Source organism: Trachurus japonicus, chromosome 11, assembly GCF_045865225.1.
Source record: "Trachurus japonicus isolate A0001 chromosome 11, Traja_1.0".
Taxonomy (NCBI): Eukaryota; Metazoa; Chordata; class Actinopteri; order Carangiformes; family Carangidae; genus Trachurus; species Trachurus japonicus.
The window spans coordinates 20,428,542-20,456,140 of NC_140917.1; the positions used below are offsets into that span (position 1 = coordinate 20,428,542).

Consider the following 27,599-nt stretch of genomic DNA (forward strand, 5'->3'; position numbering starts at 1 on the left):
TGCGAGGTTTACGCTTAGTGGTTTGAAACCTCTCTCACAATGAGGTAATCTGGTTCAAAGCACAAAATGAAACAGACCACCCGTGGCTCTTCATCAAGGGGCAACCTGGGCAGCTGCATGGGCTCAAGTGTGTTGCCTTATAAACTGTATAAGCCATACTTTATAAGTGACTGAGTTTCTATTATAATGGAACGCAGAAGTATGAGAGAGATTCAGTGAGTAAAAGTAAAAATATTGACTTGCAGAAAGTTGTTCCCTGTGTGTGATTTTATGATTTGGAGCGCTCTAGTGTGAGGTTCAGCTAATGTTTTCTACCTGATTCACAGCTGGTTGTTAAATCCATGACAGTGTATCATTATTTATATGAGGGCACATGGATATAATGGAAATATTAGTACAAAGAATTGTTAGCTATTTAGATACGGCTCCTGAGTAAATATGCATTGTCAATTATGTCAACCATGGACCTTTGGACATACAGTCAACAGTGAGATGCTTCTGAATGGTCCAGTTCCAGTTTTGCCATATCACAATTTACAGCCTAAATTCACCTTATGGAGTTGTTTTAACAGTTGCAGATTTTTGCAGAAACAGAGCAACATTAGCATTAGCAATCATTTTGAGTTCTTGAGTTTCTGGTCAATAGACAAATGTAACTCCAGTACACATTCACGTTATTGCTCAGTTTTGGTCTCCACCAACCTCTTGGAGAAATATTTGACTCTCAGTGTGCTACATGTCAGACTTTCCACACAATGAGCTAAATGATGTTAAAAAGCTGAGAGGCAGCTGCAGAGGTGCCTCAAGCAGATTGAAAATCAGAAACAAATTCTTTAAAACAGATTAAGAAAACAAGACTTGAAAAGGAAATCATATCACATATCGTTGCCTTGCCAGGTTCCTGGATGTAATCACGAGTGGGATGATGTTGTTGGCACACACCTGCCGTCTGCTCTGACGCGAATTCGAGCCCCTCAGGGGAGAGACTCTACCTGCAACACACAACCTGTCATTACAGGCTGACTGTACCACTGCCTTATGTACAGCCTGTAATTGGTTCAACTCTGACTCAGAAAGTCACAGGGTAATGTGCAACTTAGTACAGACATACTGAAGCTTTTGATGTATAATTTAGTTAGCAACACAGTAAACACACCTCTGCATTCAGAGACGCATACGTGCATGTGTGTTTATTAAGTATTTCTGATGAAGAGTTGAGTTAACAATGTTAGTATTTCACTTTGGCATTTACAACAGGGAAAGTCCAACAATGAGTGAACCTAAAGAAGACCGGTAACCTGAGAGGAGGCGGTGCTCAGCAGTTTCCTCTGATATTTTAGTGCGATACACTCTCACTCAATACACACACACACACACACATAGTGTCAGCTGTGCCTGTACATCCCTTAGCCTTGACCTTCTTGCCCTCCAGTCATGTGGCCTTCTGACTCACTCTGGTTTAGTGGTCAGACGAGGTTGGGCAGTGACAACAGAATGTGGAGAGAAAAGGGGAAGAGGAAAGAACGAAGACTTTAAAAAAAATGAAAATGAAAAATAATTGAAGATAGTGCAAGTGACAGGAAGGTGATTCAATGCCACGCTACACGTGGAGCAGGAGGTCGGTGGTGGTGACCAACAGCAGTGGTGGCCAGTACGGAGGTCAGTGGGAGGTGGTTTCATTCATAGTGTTGTGTATGAATGAGTGTATATATTAAACAGATGTAATAATATGTATTTATAGTAGGCTATATATTTACACCAAGGTCTTCTGCTGCACTGAGGCTTTAGTGACATTTGCCAATTTCAATATAAAGTAAATGTATGTTTACAGTATGTGTGTGGATTTATGAATGGGGGCATATACATGTAGCTGTAGTGCTGGTGATGTATGTCCAGTGATCTACACCTGGTTGTGCACAAGGAGCAAAGAAAATGAATAGTTTTATTGAGGTTCATGTATCAAACTCAGACACTGAGCAACGTTTTGTTAGTCTTACATGTTTTAAGAGAGTAAGTACTTGTTTGAGTTGGACCACTTTAGGGACTGGAGGAGGAAAGCAGGGATATCGCTGCAAACGCACTTTGTGTGATTAAGAAATCGGCACAGATGTTTGCTCTCAGTGTTTTATGAAACAAAGCAACCTTTCTGGATGCAGATATTACATAACCAGAGCAGGTATGAATAAACTCCCGGGGGACAAACAGTTTACAAACACTGCTGATTTTGTGTAACAATATCAACATTTTTGATTTTCTCATCATATGTTATAGTTGTACAATATCAGCATTTGTTCAGTTATGTGATTAGGTCATTTCTTGGTTTTAATTTCACTGTCATTTTGGAATTTCTTTGATCTGGAAACAGTAGAGAAGGTCCATACACTTCTGACATTAATGTTTGTTCATGTTGAATTACCTGTTGCTGTGATTCTTGCAATGTCCATAAATAGTTGATTATGTATGGGTGCACGTGTGTGTTTGTTCTGCAGTCTGTGTGTGCGTGCTCTTCTCTTTGTGTGTGTGTGTGTATGTGTGCACCGGCTCTCCTGTAAATATAGCTGCTAGTCAGGGGCTGTGGATGACAGCCATAATTACAGGCTGAGCTGTTCAGCAGCTGAGTGTCTAGGAAGAAGAAAGAGGGGTGCATGTGCATGTACATGTGCAAGTGTGTCTGAGTGTTAATGTTAGCTGAGGGGGTTATGAAAACCCTTCATAGTTTCCTGAATGTGTTATTTCATTGTACAATGCAGATGAAAGACCGATTCGGCCTGAGGCTAAAAAAAAGTCACTGTTGTCACTGTGGTTTTATATTTTTTAGAAAGTAAAGTGTGGAATTAAATTAAAGACTTGGGTATAAAAGCTCTGGTATGGGTTCAGGTTTTTAAGGTGAGTGACTGAAATTATTTGGCAGCTTGAGCAGAGTATTTCTTCAAACTTCAAGGAAATGTCAGACAAAGTGTGTCAGTGGATCTCCAAAAATGCAACTATTCCTTTACAAGCATTTCTTTCACTTGTTACTCTGTGCACCTCTCCACTGACTTCCTCACTCACTCTCAAGCACCAGCAATAAGCTCAATGAGCAGATGTCTCAGTGTGAATGATCTTCCCTCATCTTGGAAACAGCAAACAGCAAAAATTATCCTAACTTAGGTTTTTTCCAGAGATTTCAATCTGATGTTTTCTATAGTGACCTTTGCTCACTTCATCATTTAAACAGAGTATGCAGCTTCCTCTGTCCACCTCTGATTTCTACCACTGAAGCCATTTTCTCAGCCGTTATGTTCTTTACCAGCTTTGATTTGTCACCAGTAACCCCCGAGGGACAGATTTCTCATCTCAACAAAAAAATGTTTCTCTCTGAGTCTGAATTGAAGGCACAAAGTTAATTTTCAGGCTGAAGCTGTAGTCACACTGAAGCAGCATGACACACACAAAAAAAAGCCTGTGTTTGAGATTAATCATATCAACGAGTCATTATGAAATCCCTTCCTCTACTAATACCAAACTGATGGATTAAAAGGGGCAGGCCATTTTATGCTCCCTTTGCTTCATGGAAGGGTGAACTGAATTGGATTTGTATGGACTCGGCGGAACAGCATATCCACTTATGGAGGGCAATTATGCTGGCAGGAGCACTTCAAGACGAGTCACTCTTCATAAGTCGCACCACAGAGATGTATTTTCCTGCAACCCTCGAACAGCAGCACCGGTGTGTTTCTAAAGATGGAGGCGTTTGTCTTTCTCATGGCTCCCCTTGCATGTAATTTAATTTGTGAGTCGCTTGCTGTCCAGGGAAAAAACACTCACTGTGAACCTGTATATACTGGAGGTGAACGGATTGCAATTTGGAAGAAGCCCACCTCCCCTGTTGTTTTATGCTGTGTAATCACAGATAATCACACCATCATTTTATACAAGGACAAATTCACCTTTTTTTTCTACGTACATTTGCTCGTGTCGCAGAACGATCAAGCTGAGGTCAAAGTTCAACTTCATTCAACCACTAAATTCAGGAGTTGTGTTTATTGTCAAAGCGAACGTTGGAAGGTCTAGATTTAAACCTAAAAGGCTGAAAGGCTTCTCCGTCCAAAAATGGCCCAGCAAAGAGAAATATTAGAGACAGTTCATAAGGTGACAGCTGGTTAAATTTGGTCCCCCTCACTCCCCCAGGCTGGACTCATGTGTAAGTAGAGCAGAGGACGGACCAGCCATAAGGCCTGTAGCAGTACAGTACTACACTAAAAACTCTGCATGTGTGAGCAGTGATATAGCAGATGCTGAGGCCATGTCAGCACTTTTTGGACCAAGAAATGAGGATTTTGGTCGCCTGGAGCCTATGTACAGTGTCTGTTTTTAAGATCAATTTTCATACTTTCATAAAAACATCTTAATACGATTCATTATTATTGTGAAAAAAATAATAAAATAATAAATTTCCTTTTATTTTAGCTCGTTTCCTTGTGAAAGCAGGAGGACATACGCTCAAGGAAATGTAAAGCTGCTGGTAAAGCTTGATGTGACATGATTTGTTTGGTGGGAGAGACACAGACAGACAGACAAAGAGAGGGACAGACAGGGCACACTCCAAGTCTAATTTATGCTATCAGGTGGCGTGCACATTCACAGACATACGCGTGGACGCGCAGAAGCCCACCACCACTCACACACAACAAGGGAGAGTTGTTGAGGGTGGGGGGTAGTGGGGGGGTTGAATACAAAAACAGAGCGACCCCTCCCTCCCCGTGACATCCTCAGCCTCTGATTGGCTGCGCCGTTGAACGGGAGGAGCGCCGCTAACGCAAACTGGAATGTGTGTGAAGGGGGTTCAGTGTTTGCTGCTGTGTGAACGGACGCTGCGTCGAGACTCGATCAGGGAAACAAAACCTCGAACACCCATTGCTCATTTGGGCGATCGGCTCATCTTTTTTTTGGGAACTGAAAGACTCTTTTATTTGCATCCTGAGCCGCAGTGAGATTTCTGCACTTTCTCTCTATTTTTTTCTTTTTACTGTTTTCTGTTTGCGCATGGATGGAGAGGCGCAGGTAGACGGCCACGGACGCCACTGAGGAGCCACTTGTGTGAAGTTTTTTGGAGAGGTAAGTCCGAGCATCGCAACTTCCTGAGAGCTGAATGCGGTCAGTGAAAGTGGACTAGCGAGGTGTGAGGACTGTGGTGGTGGTGGGGGACGGGGGAGGACCTCCTGTCTCCGGGGTAAATGGAGTAAAGCTTGTTCTCCGGGGCAGTGGGTTAGTGGATCAGAGCGAGGCGTGAGCTGATTTCACTAAGATAAACTCACATAAACAACCAAACCGGCTCCTTTATGAAGCAGTTTCCTCATATAAACCTATTGCTCAATCAGGGGTAATCTTATGGTGTATCATGGTCTGTATGCTGGTTTCACGTTTCCCTGTCATTTTGATAGTTGGACTCAAAAAGTGCAATAAAACAGTGGAGATTTGGTGCCTACAACACACTCAGTTTGATGTGTTTTGTCGTGAGCTGTCGACTTGTCAGTGAGTCCTGTTGACAGATGATGTGCAGTTTGTTGGTGATGTTTTTGCCCTTGAAGGCGTTTTGTGTTTTGCTGGAGACGTGTGCAACAACTTTGAATGCAAAGACAATGTTATTGTGGAGCTTTCTGACAGTGTTTGAGTGTGTATCAGTGCATGTGGGTGTGTGCTCCTCCAGATGACAGAGAGAGACACACACAAACACACACAACACAACACACACACACTCGTGATGCTGCATGTGAAATGTGAGAGAAAGAAACCAGGTCAGTGATTTTAAAAATGCCCCTCCAGGTTTGTTGAGGAGGACGAGGGGGTCAAAGGGCATCAGGTCTTTTGTCCTGTGTTGTTCATGGATACCACCTACAGTGGATCTGGCAGCTGAAGCAGAGCAGATAAACACAGCAGCAGCAGCAGCAGCAGCAGCAGGGTTAGTCTGTGAAGAAAGCAGCCTCCTCTGTTCTGTCAGGAGATATTTCCAATCGTTATCAGCTCTTCTACCTGCCAGATGGTCTGCAAACCACTTTTTTGGGGAGGTAGAAAAGTGTTAATATTTTTAAAACCCTGCCAACTGAGCTGATGTTATCTCTCCAGCTGCATGTAGTCCAAGTTGATCAAAAACAACAGTTTCCTCCCCCTTCGACATCACAAGCCTTCAATTCTCAGCCTCGGTGCACTTGAAAATAAAAACAAAACAAGGGGAAAATCTTTCGCCCATATAACCATCGCAGCCTGCAGCGAGGCTTTTCCCTCGGCTGCTCATGCTGTTTTCTGAGGAGGAAGGGAAAGAAAAAAAAGGCGTTTTTCAGGGCTAAATGTTCTTTCAGTGCCGCGCCAGGCTGACTTTGATATGGTTAAGTGGAAGTGCTTTGCTTCCCTGCCAGCCTGTTTGGGCCGTGGTTAAGCTGTTTGAAGGGGGCTGGAGACGAGGGGGCAGTGTGTTTGTGCCAAGCCGAGACGGGCTGCAGGGATGCAGGACCGGCGTCTGTTCCCAGAGTCTCACACACAAGCTCTCCCTCACCTTCTCTCTACTTTACCCCAGCCGGCTTTTCATTCCCCGCATCTGCTCCCTCGGTTGGTCTTTTTTTGTTTTTCCCTCTCCCTCTCTTGTTTCTGTCTGTCTCTCTCTCTCTCTCTCCATCTCCCACTTTCTCTGCCTCACACATGTAGGGACAAGCACACACACACACACACACACACACAAACTCATTTCTTCCTCTTTCTCTCCAAAGTCTCATTAAAGAAATTATGACTGTGTGGTTTGGAGGAAATTCAGACGTTCCCTTGTTTTATTGCCCCCCCCCCTCTCCCCAAACTACTAAAACACAACACCATGATGTTGACGTTAAGTGGATGTGATTTTTAATTAACATCAGCATCACCTGAACACTTTAGAGGAGGGTAACATGAGGCTACAAACAACTAACACTTATTTTCATTATTTTCTTGATTGAGCCTTAAGCGTCGCCTCTGAACTTCAGTTTCACAGAGTCTTTGAATGCCTCGTTTTATCCGAACAAAAGTCCCAAATCCTAAAAGTTTACTGTCATACAACACAAGGAAAAACACCAAATCTTCCAGTTTGAGGAGCAGGAACTGGAACTGACTCATCAACTTATCAACATAGGTCAAAACAACAAGCTGATAATGATCAGCACAGAAACTGTATTCGCTCAGTTTCTGCCCCATGGCGATGATATTATCAAGCATCTTAATTTGACTCATTTGACTAAACTCAGAGACTTGTCTTGTCAAGCAACCAAACAGCAGCTCAAATATTTCTTTAGAACAATTACTTTTTTCTTGGTGATGTTGTCTCAGTCTGATTTGTGATCAATTAGGACTGTTTTGCTCCGGGACACAGTTTGGAGAGTTTGAAGGAAACATCTCATGTCGTCTCTTGGGCCAGGGATGGGAAACGTGCGGCGGTCATCTCACCACTTTTGTCTGGGTTGAAATAACTAAACAAGTCGACAAGTCATGGTTCCTCGATGATGTATATGTGACCGTGGTAATCGTTTGACTCTCCTTCTAGTGTCGTCTGCAGGTCAAAGTTTTCAGTGATTTATCTCAACATCTACTTGATGGATGGCCATGAAATCTGATACAGACACTCACGGTTCCCAGACAACGTGTCCTAATGACTTGATTTTTTCCTCAAGAGCCACCACAAGGTTCATTTTTCGTTTTTCTCCACAACTTCTACTGTACCTTTTCCTCAAGTACCAAGTACTCAAGCTCTTGATTTTAATTTGGCCAGTGAATTAATTCAACAGAGGCAGATTTTGAAGTCTCTATAACTGACAAACCAAAAGAGGAAAGAGAAATATGACCTGGAGGTGCATTGTTCCAGCAGCCACGATGAAGACTTCAGTGCTTTTAAAGCCCATCGACATCTCACATGTGAGCACTTGACCTTTTTCGTTCCTAGGAAACACCCACTTGCAGTTCCCGGGAATATTGCCTTTGTGTGTGCGTGTGGGTGGGACGCTGTGTGTGTGTGTGTATGTGTCCATTGCATGCAGATACATATGTTTTTCCATCTGTGAGCATACGTGTGGTTTTGGTAGTGGGTGCATGGGCCTTGCATTCTTACAAGAGGAGTGCCTCCTTAAAAGTTTTCACAGCTGATAGTTATTTCATGAGGCGTGTAGGCTGCAGAAAGTCAAAGCGCTCCGCTGGGAAGGGGAGAGAAATGATTTCAATTGGAAGCTTTTGCCGCTCTGGATGCTCCGTCAGACTTTAATGATACAGACGACTTAAATAATGAAGTCGAATCTCCCGCTGAGTTTTCATGATCCAGACTTCCTATTTTAACTTGACCCCACAGTCTGTGTCTGGGAAGCTGCTCTGATCTAACCGGCAAGAGGTTGAGCTGGTTCTGGTTCTTTTGATGAAACTTTAATGTTCTCTGTGGTTAAATGGGTCATTCCCCTTACAGATATAAAAGTCACTTATTTTATATGCCCATCACAACTGTTACCGCTCAACTTTTCACACCTGTAGGTGAAATCTTGGGTTGTAGTGTAGTAATCTGACTTAGAGGGTCCGTGCTGTCTCGCTCTGAGTCAGAGGTTATCTGGTCTCAAGATGACGGTCTGGCCTTGTTCTGCCTGTCTCAACACATCCCACAATCACAGCTTCCAGGGGTTAGTGGGAGGTATTTAATGTTTGTTGGGGGAATTTCTGGTGTCAAGAAGGTGGGCTGTGGTTGTTATACTGGGGGTAAGAGGAATGTGGAGGGAGGGGCCGGGGCAGGCAGGGTGTGGACTGGAAGGGGGACTGGGACACTTAGACGACCAGATAGCGGAGCGGAGGTGGTATCTCTGGGGAGGGGAGAGGAGAGATGAAGACGTTAAAGTCCAAGAGACGGAATTCTTTTTTTTTCCAGTCATAGCGACGTGGTCCAAGGGAGCGTCGACCCCGCTACTTTGGTCTAGACTGAAATATGTCAACAACTGTTTGATAGATCACCATGAAATTTGTCCAGACACAGTCACAGACCCCCAGAGGATAGATCCTACTGCGTTTGGTCATCTCCACCCCAGATCAAAGTTTTCACACATCCTGTGAGATACATCAACACTACTGGACACACTGACATATTTATGGTCCCCAGAGGATGTATCTTTGTGATCCCGTTGTACTGTCATGAGGTTCACATGGCGGTGAGCGCCTCAGCAAATATATGATGGATTGTTACAGTGACAGTTTGCACAAGTTACGTCTTATTTTCTTTCACTCTTTCCCTGTGTGTGTTTGTCAGTACTTTCAGCTGTGCATCACTCAGTGTGGCCACAGTAGCATTAGCCTATAGTGTAGTTACTGAGGGATGAGCCGCCTCGAGAGGCATCGGAGATTTTCGGGCTGGTGGCTTAAACAGCGCCGCTTTCCCACAATCCTCGGCTCAGACAGTTGCTGTGTCTGAGAGAGGAGATCGTACGAGGAGAGGAGACCACTGGCGGTTACATCACATGAAAGTCAGCATGTGCAGGCAACACATACACAACTACAGGCTTGTGTGTGTGTTTTCTCCTGACCTGAGTAAGAAGTAGTGATGTATGAAAAATGAAAACCAGAGCAATTATGTGCTGCTAATGGACTAATGAGTGCAAAGCTCTGTGTGTGTGTGTGTGTGTGGCATTGGTTGGGGTGAGTGGGTGCACGTCTACTCTTTGGTTTTCCATCTTTATTATTTTTACTTTTTTCTCTTCCCCTCCCTTTCTCTCTTCTCCTCTGCTTGCTCCTCTATTCCCTTCCCATCTGTCCCCCCTCCCCTCCCTCCCTCCTCTACTCTCCCTCTTAGATACAGACGAAGAATTTATGGAACGGGGTTTGAACCCATCCTCACCCCTCCTCCTGTTGTCTCCGAGCAGATCAGGGCAGCAGTCTTGGGTGTGTGTGTGTGTGTGTGTGTGTGTGTGGTTGGGGGGTGAAGGTGTGTGTGTAATCTGCTCCAACTGCATGACCATGCTATGCTTGGCCACATGCACCACATGGCACATGCTGTATGTTATGTGCGAGCGACACATGATATTTGACATACTGGCACACACACACACACACACACACACACACACACCTCTGGCCGGGGCAGCTGGGAGCTGTAGCAGCGTTATGATTGCCATAAGCGTTTTAGTGTCCTAAGCTGATAATCTGTCTGTTTTGGTATTTGGTGCGCTCCCTCAGCAGTGTCCAGCAGCTGGAGGACACATTATTGGTTCATGTGTGTGTGTGTGTGTGTGTGTGTGTGTGTGTGTGTGTCATGATGTTTGTTTCTTTGTTGACCAGCTGTACAGTTCTGACAGACTTTGTTTTGGCACTCAGTTTCACATACAGTCCGTGACACCTTTGCATCTTCTTGTGTGGAAGCTGTTTGCAGTGCACCTGTGTGATTGGTTTCCTTCTGTCACAAAGTCAGGTTTTTTTTTTTTTAAAGCACAAGGAAGTGGGTGTTCCCGTTACCCAGCTGCCTCGGGGTGGCCGCGACACACAGCTGTGTGATGACAGATGAATCGAGGAGGAGGGGAGGAATGACACCGCTCCTTCGTCCCGAGGCGAGTCATCGTGAGGATGACTGTTCACTCTTTGAACTGTACTTCTCCTCCTGCAACAACATTTTGCCTTAAAGGTCGTAGCTGCTCAGTTTGATGATGATGTTTTGGGTTCCTTCATAACCCCCAAAACTCCACTGTTGTTGCTGGAAATGCAACTACTTTTAAATTATTGCTCAATTGACAGAAAATAAATCTTTAATAAAGACGTTTTTAATAATTCATTTCATCTTTTCAAAGGGGCACTCCAGTAAAATTCCCAGTCTCTACCTGTGAAAGCAAGTTTTATTATTTATTTTGGAGGTGAAAGCATGGGAATTGTAGGATCCAGCGTTTTGGTTGTGACCATTAAATCTTCAGTTTTCCACAGTGAGTTTATAGATGAACAATACTAAATGTTATGATAGATAGATAGATAGATAGATAGATAGATAGATAGATAGATAGATAGATAGATAGATAGATAGATAGATAGATAGATAGATAGATAATATGGACATGGTCTAAGGTTTAAGTACTAAGGCTGCAGTACAAACTCTTTGAGTGACTCTTGACCTTTTCTGCACAGATTCGCCCCTCTCTCCAGTGTGTATAAGCGACAGAGAGGTCGGGCTAGTGAACAGCACAATGGATGACAGAGCATCAAAGTGGCTGTGTTACTGTAGCGTTGTCCACGGATGCACAGACTGGCTTGTTTCTCTCATCTGTGTCTGAATCATCCCTGTTCTCATCACTGGGACTCTGTGCCTCCACTGTCGCTGTTAAAGTCTGTTGTCTTTTTGTTTGTTTCATTCTCTTTTCCCATCACGAGTCTCCGCTGAACCCTCCCAACTTTCACAATCTAAATAATTAATGCTAATTGGTACAGCTTTTCAGTAGTGAGTGAGCTCATATGTGTGTGTGTGTGTGACGTTGGAGTGTTTAATTTCTAATCTAATGCCCCACAAGTGGTCGTGGTTGCAGACTTGAAAAATGCATGTCATATTTTCTCAGTGGTCCCGCTCCCCACTTTCTCTCTTTACTCTTTACTCCAAACAGCACGATAATCTCCACAGTTAGTTGAAATATTTAACCATGAAACCTCAGTTTAGGGAGAGAAGGAACAATTGTGCCCTACAGTGGATTTCTCTTCCAGGGAGAGGTAATTTCAGGAACACGTGAAAGTGTCTTTTTTTTCTGTCATTTTCCCTTTTCATCCCCCTTTTCTCCTACAGTGGGTTTTTTTCATCTTTATTCAGCCGCTCTGTAAATTGTTATTCTGTTGTCAACAGTATGGTAATGGTTTAGTCGTGGCTCCAGGAGGAATGAGTGGGACAGAAATCCACCGCGACTTCTGTGTGTAAATTACACCCACAGTGTTTAATGCATTGCTGCTGGTGAGGGATAGTTCGCATTTATGGACGTACTATGAAATGACTATAACCAGGAGGCAATAGAAACAAAAGACATGAAGCACAGATGAATGTAGACCATACTACGTTTATTTGTCTGCTGTCATGGACATATCAGCTACAGTTGTATAGCTTAAATCGCTGCTTTCTGAAACCAAATATGATTTTTTTAGTGCAGTTTTTCATACACTCTTTATTGTTTACATCTGAAAAACAGCTCAAATCTTAAGAGCCGTGTCCTCATTTCTGAAAATCTTGGCTCTATATCTTGGTATTTGGTGATTTCCCAGTTTCTAAATACAATTGTTTCCTTAAGCCCAGGGAGCACCTCACCCTGTCCTGCCTCCTCCCCAGCTGATACATCGCAGTCATGAATCGTGGCAAACTCGGCAGCTGGCTGGTTTTCCCATGGCTGGATAATTCACACGTAGCTGTACACCACTATGAGCTTGTATTATCACAGTAGCTGCTATCAGTGGAAAGACTGTTTTCTTTTTGCCGCTAAAAATAACAAATGGAGCTGAAATAACCGGCATAATCCTGTTTGTACGGTAACTGCATTCCAGCGCTGCAGCATAGGTGGTCACTTTGAATCAGACTCACACATAATAATGGGCAAAATAAGGAAGTAGAGCAAGTGGGAAACTGGTTCTTGTGCTGACCCAAATTAAGAGAAAACCAATATAGAGTAGAAGTAATATGTGTGTTAGTGAATTTCGTGTGGTACATTTTAAAGAGAAGAGATGAAAAACCTATGAATATGAGTGGAGATAAGAAGCCAATGAAGGAGAATCCACCCTGAAGGACTTGGAAAGTTAGACATCGCCGACGGTGACGTTTGATGCAAGGCTTTGTTTCCTCATTTTGTTGGTGTAATATTTTACATAGACATTTACAAATCCCAACGCAGCTTGAAGATGTTTGTTTTGTTGATAATGTTCTTGCTCTTAATGTGCTGATAATGTCTTTTGCTGTCATGTATAACAAATGGCTGAATAACAGAGTAATCTGGCAGTTCTTGTAGGGGAAATTCTGGGAAATATAGGACATTGTTAAAGTTAAATTTCTCTGACCACAGTTGTAAGAAGAGCTGGCAACGATGCCTCTGTGTCTTGGAGTGCACCTGTTCATCGCTGCAGCCAGGTGAGAAGTTAAACCACTAAAAGGTAGAAGTGGTAAACATGACACCTGTGATAGAAGCTGTGAGGCTTTAAGTTTATGCCGGATTGTCTCCAGACTGCAGCTCATGATGATTTTGTTTTTCAGCAGCAAAGACTTTCAAGACGTTCTGCTGTAAATCTCTCCAGTTCTCAGTCACAGTGGCGGATCAATTTAACAAATCTACACAGGTCTGCATTAATAGTCTTTCAAAATGTGAACTGAAATCTGGATATCAGTGTGTGTGATTGAGCAGGGTGCGTTTGCTACTGCTGTTGTGTCATTATTTAATTGTTAATTGTTATTTTCTAAGCGTGCATTGAAATCGAGTGGATCATCCTGCTGAAATAAAGTAAAGTGAGTCGTATTGAAATGGTGTCACGATGTCCCACTTTGGCACTCTGCATGACAAATCTTCATCAGTAGCTGAAAGTAAACAAGGCCGTGGCTGTGCAGCGGTGTCAATGATTCGGTCGCAGCGTTGCTTGATTTGCCTGCAGCGTTTAGTAACTTTGTTTTCAGTGTGTGTCGACGCATCATGTGCTGCTAGTTTAAGCTCCTTTCTCTCATCAGCTGCTGCTGCTGCTGCTGCTGCTGCTTTATACTCTACCGCCTAATATTGTATAAATGTGGTAAAAATAATCTTGGAGTCCATTAACTGTGCATTTACGGGTGTGGCTTACAGTTGTCACAAGTGATTACATGCCGGTCTCCGCTGCTGAAATGTCAGTGGCAGCTGCCTGAATGTAACTCCAGTCCAGACACACCTCGGTTCATCTGGTCATCTGTACATTTAAATGCCACTGCATATCCTGGCCTTAATTTCTCCTGCACACGCGGTCCCACGAGGACACTCACTGATGACCTATAATTAGAACAGAGTGACTATATCGCATGTTAACGATATGTGGGGAAATCTGAACACACACACACACACACACACACACTGGGGGTTAGAGAGCAGTAGGTGCCTCTGAACACAGGAGAAATGTCACTGATGTGGACAGAAATGACCTTTGGTTCTTGTTGAACATTAGCGGCTCAAAAGAGGAATATAATTACCTGCAGTGATTGAGGTGAAGCATGTAAGATTAAACCTCTACAGCCCGGATCAGAGAAGTAAAGGTGTCATAGGTGACGTTGGCTTGCGTGTCTTTCTACAGCTTATTGGAAATATTTCTGACCTGTCTCAACTTTCATGTGACAGAGCTGGCACTGGCCTATATACACAGTCAGGCACACACAGCAGACTCTGTTCGATTCCCACAGTTTGGCACTCGCTGCAGTCACATCCAGTTTCCTGTCTGGATGGTAATGAAACTGTTAAGCTGCATCAGATGACTGAATTGTTTGTCAGATGATTCTGGTTAATTCTATTTCTAGGCCAGTGTATAAGGTTGCCCTCGAAATGCTCTGTGTCTTTTGTTTTGGTAAATTCACCACGAGATGAAGTCTGAGGTCAGAGGAGTCTGATTATTTAGGTCAGGAAGTCAGCAGGCAGCTTGAATATTGTTGTACACAGAGTGTCCTGATACGCAGGAGGAGGACACTCTGTAGCCTAAAATAAACTCAGCCAAGCAGAAGAAAACAAAAAAATAATTGTTGCCACCTCCCCAGGAAGGTTATGTTTTCACCCATATCTCTTTGTTGGTTTATTTCCTAGTAGCAAAAACTGCTGAAGTGTTTTGCACTGATCTCAGTGGAGGGATGGGTCATAGGTCAGGGAAAAATAATTTGCTGTGAATTGGATTTTTTCTCTCTCAATTTGACAGTGGCCTTGGTGGAGGCCGGTGCTCTACTGTATTAAATTTCTTCTCCTTGTACAAAACACACAGGGCTCAGACTTACCCTTCACTATTTATTATTGATGAGAAAATACTTTTGGTTAAAAAGAAATAGTTCTGCAAAGTACCTCAAGACTCTCATGTCATGTCTGTGGTTTTGACCTGACGGTACCGCTTGTGGCTAGAAGATGTAGCTTAGCACAAAGACTGGAAACAGGAGGAAACTGCTAGCTTTAATTTATACGATATTATGAGGCAATGAGTTAGTAAAGTAATTAAGTGTATTCCTCAAAACATCTTTTAAGAGGATGTGTTTTTTTCAACAAACTTTGTTTCAAAAAACTTGTGTACTTCATAAAGAAGAAGTTTGTCATGTAACAAAATTTACATATGAATATGTGTCCAGATTTTTGACAAAAACAACAATCCCACAACAAGCGCTTGCGTTCCTTCAGGAATTTTCTACCACTGTGCTTTGACAAAGGGGCATTGTTCACATCTGTAGAGACGACTATTGACCGAGCAATTGATTCTTTTTGTACCTGAGGTATCGTCACCACATACAGTACCGGTGTCACACAGGACCTGTTGAAATGTCTATGTTCTCCGTTCTTCTCAGTGTGTTTTATGTGATGGGATTCCTGGAAACACAAGCTGGTAACTCTACATCTGTAGTCGGGGTGTTATGTGTTATGTGTCATTCATCATCCCACAGGTGACGGAGTCAAGGTGACTTCAGCCATAACAGGGTCTCTGTTCTCGGCTTCAAAGCTTTTGGTGAATTCCTGACTGTCACCAGAACGTGTTATTTATAACATCTTCTTTCGTGTGTGTGTATGTGTGTGTTTATACATGTGGATATATTTTACTACCCGGTACCAAGATGAGGTTACAGTTGTGAAGGCGAGCGACTTCAGTGTCACTTGTTATTTATGAATTACTCATGGACTTTGTTTGACCCTAAAAACAAATCTTTCTACCCACACGCAGTGGAAATAAAGAAAAAACCCACCACTGATGTATTGTATTACTTTTTAACTGATTAAGTTTACTTGAGCAGTTGCTTCATCTGTAGTCATATTCATGGCCAATTGATAAATGTAAGTCCAATCTACACTCTTGTTTGAGCTGTATTTTTGGTGTTATTAAGTGCTTCACTTTGTGCACCAGCGATTTGCTAACTGTGTCTGTCAGCTCTTTGTTGCAAAGTAAGCAGTACTCGGTAGGGTTTTAAAGTTTTATCAGTGAAAAGAGCCTGCTGCAGCCAAAACTGATGAGAGTGGCAAGAGTGGGCCAGAATGGGAATTTTGTAGTGAACTCAAAAGATGTTTAAGCGGCGTTCAATTCATCGCCTTTATTGTTTTAATTGCACAGTTTGCAATAAAATAACGTCTCTAATGGTATATACAGTAAACATCGCTAAATAGACACATTACAGTCTGCCAAGTGCAGCTGAAAAGAACTGCAGAGTCGGATAGACAAAACCACTTTTTACATACATGTGATAACATTATGTTTTTATAAAAATGTGAACTATAGCAGTTTAATATCCTACATCCTGTCAAAATAGTGTTGAGTAAACTCTAAATGATTCTTCATTGATCAAAGGTTTGATCCTTTTTCAGTCGGCTCTGATAGCTGAACCATTCTTCTTAATAAAGGTGTCTCCTCGCCTCACTCACATGCTGATATTGGTATTTTTCAGCTGTGCACTGTCATCCAACAACTGTTTCCTCTCTGTCTTTTTAGTGCCTTTGAGAAGCCTCTTAGCAAAGATGAGTGAGTCCTTCCTCTTTTCCTCTACGCTGAGGATAATGAGCTTGTGCTCCTGAAGTCATTCTGCCTTGTTAAAGTGAAAATGGCCCCTTCTTGAATTCAGTTAAGAAGCAATATCACAATCTCTCCGGATGTGAATCTAGATGTGAATCTACGTACATGTACGCGGCTCTGGTGTCACCTTTCATAAACATGACTGTGTGTGTGTGTGATTAGACTCCTGTGTGAGCGCTGCAGGCTGATTTGTCAATGTCACACGATTTGTCCTCAGGGACATTTGGATTTGAAACATGTTCGTTCCAAAACGGTGAGCAGGTTAATGGGATGTGAAGGATGTGGGATTAAAACATGCCGCCTTTCATCTCAACATGAATCTTATGCATGCGTGGAATTATGTTGAAAGTTCAGGATGTCTTACTGTGAGTCTTAAACGTGAACTTGCTCATTCTGAGGGAATATTTATGGGGAACTTTTCATTTGCATGCAGTCACTTTGTAGTGCAACATGAGCAGGCTTAATAGACCTCACTTTCTTTTTGACTGTGGTGCAAAACAAGCTGCTGTGCTTAAGTAACAAACGCAGACAGTGTCAGGTGTCTCACCCTGTTGTTTTCAGTTTTGAACAGGATTACAGGGGCAAAAAAACAAAAAAACAAGACCGAAGCAGTGTTGTATGTTTTGGCTGAGCGATGGAAGCAGCAGCCAGTTTTATCCCAGTTTGGAGCTCTATCAGCAGTTATCCTCATCACTGAACCAGTTCACACAGGCATCGACACAAGTGTGTGTGTCTAAGTGTGTAGCACTAGGGATAACCGAGCAGCTTTCAGGCACACACTTGCAACCTGCAGTGTGATGGAACATAGGCTACTCTATTCTGAGTCAAATGTAACATTATTTGATGACTATAACTATAATCTCTTGGATATGTTCGTTCTGGATATGCTGATTGTTTGTTTGTCTCATAACCAGACATCTGCATCTTTTCATCCTCTTCATCTTGTATAAAAGCTCTCGTCATCTCTGGCTTGCTTTATTCTTTAATTTGTTCCTATTTTTATCTGCAGCTCCTGTCATATTAAATACAAATAGATGAAAATAGAAAAGCTTCAAGATGCCTTTGTGGCCACGTTTTTTTGTCTGGAAAAGATATAGATTTTTTTTTTTCCCCCAAAAAAATGAAGGATTGGTGCTTTACAAGCCTCGGCCCGGTAACATGAGGGCGTGTGTCCTACTTCTTGGCAGTTGGCTCATAACCATTGTTTTACGTAAGACACTTACTTGTCTGCTGTTGCCATGGTGAGGCTAATTTATACAGGCATCAAGAATTAGGCTCCTGTTGTTAACATGCACTGTGGGCTAAGGCTGGCTTTTTCACATAAATACACACTTGTACACACTTGGAAAGAAACACACACACTCAGAGGATTATTCATGATTTAACAGTGTGTGTGTGTGTGTGTGTGGTGTGTGTCTGTGTGTGCGCGCAGCTGTTTGTGAGTTTGTGCGAGGCTCCTGTATAAAAGAGGAGAGTGAAGTGGGCACAATGAGCAAAGTGCGAGTGTGTGTTTTGTGCGGGAACACTTAGCAGCAGACAAGTAGCTCAGAATGACTGATGTGATTATCAGTGAGGAGAATTCAGATACGCTGCTGCAGAGCAAACTTTAGCAAACTGCAAAACTTTGTGCAGAAAATACAAAAGCGCTAATGGCTCATACAGCGTCAAGAAAAGAGTAAGAAAGTGACTCCCAGTGTCGCTCGCAAGAAACATTTGAATCTGTGGCTGTGTGAGTGCAGAGGAAACAAAGACTCGACATGCACCGTTACAACCTGCAAGTTAAGGGTTATGTGACAACACAGATAGCCACAGGCGTCAACAGGTTAAATTTAGGAAGACTACCCGCTTCTCTTCTTAGTTTGCTGCTGGAAGAACCCTCTATAAAGCAAAGTGATAAATGGAGGAGAAAACTTTTTTTTCTCTATTCTGTCACCTGTTAGTTTTGAAAAATGCTGATTTGAGCATCACAAACATTGTGACTGTAAAAAATGATAATATACAATATCCACAATGAATATTCATGCAAACATAACTTATCTCATCGCATTTCAAAAACTGCTTCTTTAATGGCCTCGACCACACACACACACGCACACACATTTTGTCAGGCCTGGCAATAAATCATTAATGCACTTGCGGCAAACTGCTATTACATGAGTTGTTCTGCTCTCTCATGCCAGTCCCCCTTTCACTAGCTTGTGTTCTTTGCTTGTGACACGAAAAAGTGCAGGCAAAAGTTGTTCTATGATTCAGTGGCTGCACTCAGCTCTTTGTGAGGGAATGTGTTGTGTGTGTGTGTGTGTGTGTGTGTGAAGGGGGTATTCATTTAAATGTGAAGTTTTTGTTCAAGGGCCATGCTGAGTTGTGGGAAAGGTTTTGGGAAAACCCAGAAGTGTGAAAGTTTAACATGCCACTCATGCCAAAGTGTCCACCACAGAGACACAGCAACAAGAGAGTAAAAAAACAGGGTATAGTTTCTTTAAATCTCAGTAAATTGCAATTTTCATTTTACTGGTAAAACATTATCGGATTAACTAGCAGCTATTTTCATTATTGTTTATCTGTAGATTATCCATGCAGTTGATCTTTTTGTCCCAAAATAAAATTAAGAGGTAAAGCGGTAAAGTCCAGTATGATGTCTTTATGTGTCTTTTTTTAGACCAAAAGCCAAAACATATAAGGTTTGCTTTGCAACCGCAACCTTTGTGACATTTTTGTTTGAAAAACAACTGAGAATGACTTCATTTCAGTTTTGATTTGCAGACGCAACAACTTTGTTCATTCAGTTTGTTTGTAAGAGCTCAAGCTGCGGACGATTTACTCTGTTGAGTCATGTTTGATAATAAAAGTACTGGATTTTTTTTTTATGAGGGAGAGAAGAGAGTAGATGATTATCTTTTTTATAAAGTGCCACATTTATCCAACAGTGGGTGAGTGAACCCTGAAAATAAATGTAGGACAAACATTGAATGAATTTCATTCAGCACCCCCACATCGCACTGCTTGCACCGTTTGGGAACATCAAGGCATTGAAGGGACGTGAAACTGAACAGTATCTACCGACTGGTATCATTGTGTGCTGATTTGAGGTCCCAAGTGTCCACATCTTCTCGTTTCCTTATCACCCAGCTTCGTCTAAATCCTCAGGAAATGATGGGGAAGTGTCACTGTCCTGCGATTACCCGGGGGAACATTAGGTAACAAAATGTACCGTCATTTGCCTCCCACTGCTCTTCTTTTAGAAGAGTGAGTCAGAAAGTCAGAGACAAACAAGGCAAAGAACTGAGCTGGTTTCACATCCAGAGACCAGAGTGAGCTGAAAGGCTTCGCAGCATCAGAACAAATTGCTGCTCTCCTCCACAGTCTTTTTTCCTGCTGTCGGCTGTGATGAGAGCGAGGTGCTAATGCAATATTAGTAATTACTGTCTGTCAGCAGAGTCATATCACAGTTATATGACCACATCATGTTATCGCACAATTTTCTGCTGTCCAGATTAATATTTCAATGTGAGTTACAGCTTGCTAATGCAACAATTACTACAATTTGAGGCTTATTGGTGCCTAAACGTGCGACACAGTTAAAGCCTCTGATGGAAATCGGAAGTCAGATGTGTGCTCTGTTGTATCTGTAGCCTCACCCGACAGCAGTGTCAGGGTTTATTGACAATCCATAGACTATACTTCTACAGAACTACAGTTGGGGGGAAAAGGTAAAACACTGGAATCAGAAAAAAATCAGCTAGTGTTTAGTTTTTAAAACACATCAGGCAACATTTGACTTTCACAAGTTGCTAGGGTTGAATGGAGGAGACACAGAGCAACAATACAATTCAATTGGACTGATGCACTACTATGCCATTCGAGAGTTGTATTCAATCCAATAAGTTGTGTTGTTTTTCACAAACTCCAGATGGACGTGTGTTGGTCTTTAGCTGATAAATGCTCCACTCTGTTCTCCACATAGTCTCTAACTTTGTCAGTCTGCAGGAAGTTTATAATGCATTGATCAGAACAACCTTCTGCTTCTGCTGAAAACACAGTTGAGAAGAAATTGTCTGAAAACCAAAACAGTGAATTAAAAAGCTGGAGGAAAACTGTCATTCCCTAGCAACAGGTTTCATATTACATGGCAATGTTACACTAAGAATTATTGATTTGTGCAGCTTTAATATCGTCCTGATAATGATATTAACTCCTGGTGGCGTAAAATCTAAATTTTCTCCTATATTGTCTTATCACCAGTATAGAACCAAACACGTACATGTTTGTCCGTCTCTGAGTCACAGGTATCAGGGTCCTCAGTGTTAAGATAGCTATCTGCTATTAATAGCCTGAACAGTATCGGTCTCACCAGCCTATTGTCCCCCCACTGCAAAACACAGATCTAGTCTTTCCCGAGCCCCGTGTCAAGTCTTTGTCTTGCTCTCTGTCTGTCACACACAGACGGAGGAGATCAGGTTGCCAGTTCAGTCACTTGTAGCACTGCAGTGAGTGTGTGACACGGTTTGTCCTCTGGAGACAGGAAGATGGATGGATAAGTGGAGAAAAGAAAAAAATAAAACGGGGCACGTGCAGTAGACATACGGCCCCACAAACAGAGTGACACCAAAACAGACCGGGAAAAAAATGAGTGTTTTGCTTGTCGCTCACTTTGACAAAGTTGTTAAACTGGTAACTCTGCCGGATGTTTTCACTAGATTGTGTGAGGAAGAGAAACAGAGTTGCACACTGAGGCTTCACAGGCCGATTCTTCCGCTTGTTAGTAAAGTTTAATTTGATTTGACAAATCTGTGTCTCTCTGCATCTCCTCCAGGCATTTCTGTGTTTCCAAACTTTCCTTCAGCTCAGTTGATACAGATTAACAAGGCTGGAATGACACTTCTCTGGCTGGCTGCGGCTTTTACAGTCGCCTCACTGTCAACATCGAGGTCGGCATGTTGGTCCATTGAGCCGGTGCATAGCTCTGTATTTACTTATAATCTCTTAATTCACTTTACTCGTGCCAAAAAGTTCTTCCTCCAGGCGTTACTTCCTGATGGCCCTTGAACTAGCAGGGCAGTTTGCCACTAAGCCAGTGAGTGATGAGCTGATTGTTTTATATTAGGCTACATCAGAGACAAAACAAGAATCAAATACTATTGAATCAGAGCAAGCAAAAACGTTGTCCTCAGATTGTTAGATTAGCTCTTGTAGCTGAGGGTTATTCGCAAAATGATCTAAATCTAACCTTAGCTGTGTCCTAATTCAGGGGTCGTGTCATTCAGAGGCTGCAGCTGAAGACTGACTGCACCACAGCGATCGTGTGACTGTCCCATTTCAAAGGTTCCTTCAAATCCCAAGATGCATTGCGTGCCGTTAATGGAAGAAAAGAACATGGACAGAGAGACATTGAATTGAATTTTAAAAAAGCTAAAAGTACAACTGTTAAAACCACAGGCCTTAAAACCCCATGTTTTTGTGAAATGAAGCTACGTGTTTTTAAGGTTGCTGGGCAACGGGGGCAGTGATACCAGCTGATGATAACACCCTGCTTTAATTCTCCTCTTAGATGAGACAATCTCTTCTCTTTTTTAGTGGTATCATGAGGCGACGGGCCGCTGTGGCACTAAAGACACACTTTGCCCCATGATCTGGACTAAATCTCATCATGCTGGTTGAAACTGTGATTGAGTTATCTCAGTGGATTCTTCTCTCTGGGCTCTTGATCTCTGTTAAGTCATTATCTGACAGCTATAGATGGACGTTTTCTGTGTCTATTTTCAGCCTGTTCCCCAAGTGCCCATCGTGAGTCATGTTGCATCCCCAGGTTTAAAAAAAGGTTGAAATCTGACAGGCTCCTGCAGCTAAATATAGACTCAGTGATAAAAGATGTCTCAACTGCAGGAGAGGCTGATTAGATAACTCAGCCACAGGACGGTGGGGTGGTCTTTCTGGAATTCATTACATGTAGAATTAGGTTTCAAAATGGCGATAATGGCCTTTGTATTAGTGACTTAAACTTGTGCCACATCTAGGGCTTCATAAACAGCTGATGAATTACTTCTTCAGAGCAGGCGAAGTCTAAGTTCAGGTAGCAAATGTGCACAAAGAAAGTGGAAGGAGTCGTTAAGTGACCCGTGTCTGAGGTTTGAAATGATGAAGTGGTCACAGTAGAGGTATGTTCACAGCTGAGTGGTGACAGGCAGACCACAGGAGTCATGTTAGCACAGGCTCTGAATGCTGCTTGTCCACATCGCTCATGGCGAGCATCACCAACAGTGCCTACTTTGTGCTACACTGCACAATGCTCCAGTTAACCTCTGTGATCACATGGAGGTGTCGCTGTTAACTGAATGAGTTCATAAGGTGCTTCTATTGTTCTCAGGATGTATGACTGACCAGTATCCCTCACTTGTTGTTTAAATATTGTCAATGAACTTGTGTGTAACAGAGTCGTGTGTCCTTTTCTCTCTCTCTCTCTCCAGGAGTGTCGTCCCACATCCCAGAGATCATGGCGGCGGGCACCCACTCCCCCGGAGGGCCCAATGGCATAATCCGAAGTCAGTCCTTCGCAGGCTTCAGCACGCTACAGGAGCGACGCTCGCGGTGAGCAGAAATCTTTAAAACGGTTAATCTGTAGTCAACTGATGTTACTCATTTCTGTTATGACAATTCAGTGTGCGATCGAGACACTTTGCTCTAAAAACCTGCACCGAAGTACACACATACTCAGAAAATTTATTGATCTGGAGGTGAAGCTTTGGAAAATAAGTTAATGATCCCCAACATGACAATGAAACTGAAAGTTAACAAATCAATATTCAACAGCAGATCAGGTATTAAAGAGTTGCTTTATTATTGATCTCTTCAATGGCTGTTCCTCTGATTCAGTGTGGTACTCCTGTAAAGGAGTCGTTCAAAACAGTTAAAAACATTGGATCGAAACAGCAAAGCCAAGACCGGATACATATCCTAGTTTAGGTCTAGTTTGAAAACACTGGATCCTACAAATCCCATCATGCAACATCATAGTCTTTAATTATTCACTCACTCACATAAAACATAATTTATCTGTTTCCTTTATGACCAACTTTCACAACAAGCCTCAGCACGTCCTTGTACAGAAACTGAATTCTTCAAGAGTGATGATCTCTCTGTTGCATCATTGCACAACTAACTCAGTTTCCTGATCACAGTTTCAGTTAGAGCCGTAAGTCGCTGCTCGTGAGAAGTTGGAGATCGATAGAGGTCATGAGAGATAAGAGTTTTTATCTGCTTCTCCACCCTCCTCGACTTCCTGTGTGACGGCTCGCGCTCCAAGACAAAGCCCTCTGTCATGCTCACATCATTCAGATCTTGGAAATATCTTGTTGGATTTTAGACTCTCAGCTGTTGGTGTCTGGTCCCGCTGTGAGAAGCTATTTGAAGACACTGTGGCGCTCCTCTCGCTGCTCTGACACTGAACAGTGTAATTGGCTGGAATGACTCGGGTTGTGGGGGCGACTGACGGGCGGCTGACAACTTCCAATTCTGATAATGAGCGAGGTGGAGCGCTGCAGACCCTCCAAGGCCACTCGACTCGGTGCATGTGTGTGTTTATGAGCAAAAAGACCTTCCATGTGTGTAGTGTACCCATGTGTGCGTCTCGTGTGCGCGTTTACGCACCCATGCATACTGCACACTCTGCAGTTTGTGTGCAGGAGTGCAAATCCACAATTAGAAGTCAGTTTGGAATCGTGTTAGTATATACGCATGTGTGTTTCTGCGTGTGTGTGTGTGTCGCTGCCAAGAGACACTACTGCACCACAGCTTGTGTGACCCCAAGGCTACTCAGCGCTCTCATTCAGCGTTGCCCTACATTTGTGGCAGCTTAGCTCAACTTGTGCTTGCGTTTTCCTGGCGCGCAGCAAGACGTGGCACGTTCCAACTTGTCGAGCGCTGGAGACGGTTGTCGCCATGTCCCTGAGATGACTCCAGGATCGTTTCATTAAGTCTGGGGGAAAATGTCATTTGTCAGCTAAATCTGTAATGGCTTTAAAAGCTGAAATGTGCATGAGCGGGTGAGATGATTGTGACCTAAAATGGAAATGATGTGAAGAGAAAAAGGCTTGTGAGGAGGCTGCGCTCCACAGAAACAGAGAAACGAAGGCTTAGACATGGTGTCACTCGTTCTTGATTGGCAACTATGACAGTCCTTGACATTTTGCTTGATAATTTACTAAAAACTTTTTGAATTTTATACAGTTGGGCAATAAGAACAAACAATTACCTTGTGTGCTGTCACTATGAACATAAATTCACTATTTGCAGCCGTGCTTTGACATCAAACACCACGATGCTGACAGATTAACAATTAATGAACATAAAATTTATCACAAAAAAAAGAAAAAAAGATAACAGATCAACTGTTTTTCAATCAAAAATCTAATTTAAGTAGTTTAAATATTTCAATGCTTACACATACATCTTAATGAATGCACTGGCCTCCCCCCTTCAGTCAGCCAACTGCTGGAGGATTGTGAGGAAAACACTGAAGAACACTTGAATGTCATTTATGGCCCAGAGAATGATGCATGTGTCTGTGTGTGTGACTTCACTCCAGCAGAAGATGAATGGCAGCCTTAACATAGGTCAAACAGAAAAAGCGAGTGGTGGGGTGAGGGGTTGGGGGGTGGGGGGGGGCATGTTTGTATGTGGTTGCATGTATTTGCATGTACCTGTGATTTAGCACAACCCTGTGACTGATGAAGAGATTCGGCGCCGAGGTTATGTCGGGAGTTTGAGTAGTTGCATCAAAGCGTCAGTGCTGTATGACTGAGTTATCTCAGTGCGAACAGAGTCAATGAGCCCTCTCCATCTATCAAATGAGATAAATTCACACAGATAGCAGCTCAGAGGCAAGTTCAGGATGCCGAAAAATAATACAGAAATCTCATCAAATGCTGCATCATTAGAGGCAGCCTGCAGGCCGCATACTGTGATAAATATTTTACGTGGGATTTAGTGTTGTCTGAGTCTGTAGTCTGAGCCACTGTATGAACTTTGTAGTGCAAAGCAGATGTTTAAGTTGAGATGGTCCTTCGCTCTCCTGCTTGTGAACTGAGAGTTTTTGTAAATGTCTTGAAGCTCGGTGTGTGTGTTTGACATCGTTGCACAGAAGACAGCAAATTCATAAACCCTCCTTTGCGCTTACTATCATGTTTGTTTGTGTGTGTTTGTACAGGTGTAACTCCTTCATGGGGAACTCGGCGGTGCAGAAGAAGCCTCAGTCCAAGCCCAAGAAGCCTCACCTGTCGGGACACAAGGGAGGCAGCAGCTCCAGAGATCCACAGCCCAAAAGACTGGAGGAGGTTTACACTGCACTCAAACAAGGCCTGGAGTGAGTAATCCATACACTGGTGTTCACTTAACACTGTGTACACACACTCTGCAGCTCGTAACCTCGCCAGAGTAATTATCTCCTTTTAAAGCAAGCGAGAGAATCTGTGAGGAAACGGTTTCAGTCCATACATGTTAATAATTTGTTACTTTAATGTGAACGTTTACAGCCTGTTGACATTTTCTGCTCCATATATTTACAGGACTGCACAAATGTTTATATACCAATGTACAGTATTTACCCCATACTGCTGTCATTACATACACTTTATCCTCATTAACCTCCACTGAGCTTAATCTGTGAAATTCGTTGACTTAAAGAGCTGAAATGATTATTAGATTGATCAGACAAATAACAGATAATACATTTTCTAATATTCTAATTATGGATGAAATGTTTTGGTGTTTCAATAAAAGGCGATTGATCTTAAGTCAGATCATTTATCTTCAATATTTTGGGCAGAATACAAAATTATTGTTTTTACTGTATTCTGACATGCTATTTAGTAATTGATATATAATAAATTACACATTAATCAATAAGTTATGCATTTGTTTAGGGCCCTAAGTGTTTTCTTTTTCTGTCCTGTAGTGAATATTTGGAAGTTCATCAGACGGAGCTGGACAAACTCATGTCTCTGATGAAGGACATGAAGAGGAACTCTCGTCTGGTGAGAGACTACAACACAGATTCATTTACATTTACTGTACTTTTACATTGTTCATGTGAGGCTTTCAGCGGTTTCTGTATTTCAAATGGGACATATTGAAGATGTCAGAAACATCAAATCCAAGCTTCTCAGTTCTAAGTACAACAAAACAGTTGATTTTAAGTTAGAAATGTATAAGTTCTACATCGCAAACAATTAAAAACACTTTATTTCTTATGTGTATCTGTGCACGAGTACAGTAAAGTAACCGGAGCACGTATTTTGTCTGATGTCAGTATTGTGATCTCAGACCTGTTTAATCACATTTAAATGATAATGGTCAGTGACATCAATTCACACATAGTAAACCCATTTTAATTTGCTACACACACACACACACTCAGACTGCATGTGGAGTCACTGGTAGGAGTGTTTAATAGGATCTTTTCTTGATGTCAGCAGCAGTCTGCTTTGCATTACTTAAGCAGCCTGAGCTGTGCTGTCCCTATACTAACTGTGTGATTGTGTGTGTGTGTGTTTTTCTTTTCTCTCCAGGGAGTGCTATATGATCTTGACAAGGTGAGTTGATGGAGGGGCGGGTCTACTGTAATAACCACTCCAAGTTTGGTGTGTTGGGAAATCTTTGATGTTAAAAAAAAAGAGTTGAAAGGAGGGATAAAAAAACAGCTGAAGGCAGAATAAAGGGGGGAGGACAGTAGAGAAGTAAAGAGCTGGAGGGATTGAGAAATAATGCAGGAAATATGGGAGAGGGGGGAAATGGTTGGTGGGTCGGGAGGAGAGACAGGATTGCAAACTGTGCCTCTATATATCCTGTGGTACGGACATGAAAACCATTATTTTCAC

The 27,599-nt window shown here is 42.6% G+C and overlaps 1 protein-coding gene across 5 annotated transcripts in view; it reads left to right on the forward strand.

Moving 5' to 3' along the window:
- Window positions 1-27,599, forward strand: part of ripor2 (RHO family interacting cell polarization regulator 2) — a 61,587-nt gene that overhangs the window by 13,874 nt on the left and 20,114 nt on the right. For 3 of the 5 annotated variants that reach the window (XM_085791630.1, XM_085791629.1, XM_085791633.1), the window contains exons 2-5: window positions 23,193-23,313; window positions 25,931-26,086; window positions 26,678-26,756; window positions 27,291-27,314. In XM_085791630.1, coding sequence (XP_085647756.1) covers window positions 23,193-23,313; window positions 25,931-26,086; window positions 26,678-26,756; window positions 27,291-27,314 — 380 coding nt within the window. Of the gene's footprint in view, window positions 1-4,699; window positions 5,102-23,192; window positions 23,314-25,930; window positions 26,087-26,677; window positions 26,757-27,290; window positions 27,315-27,599 lie in introns of those variants that run through there. The other 2 variants (XM_085791632.1, XM_085791631.1) reach the window with 2 other exon arrangements.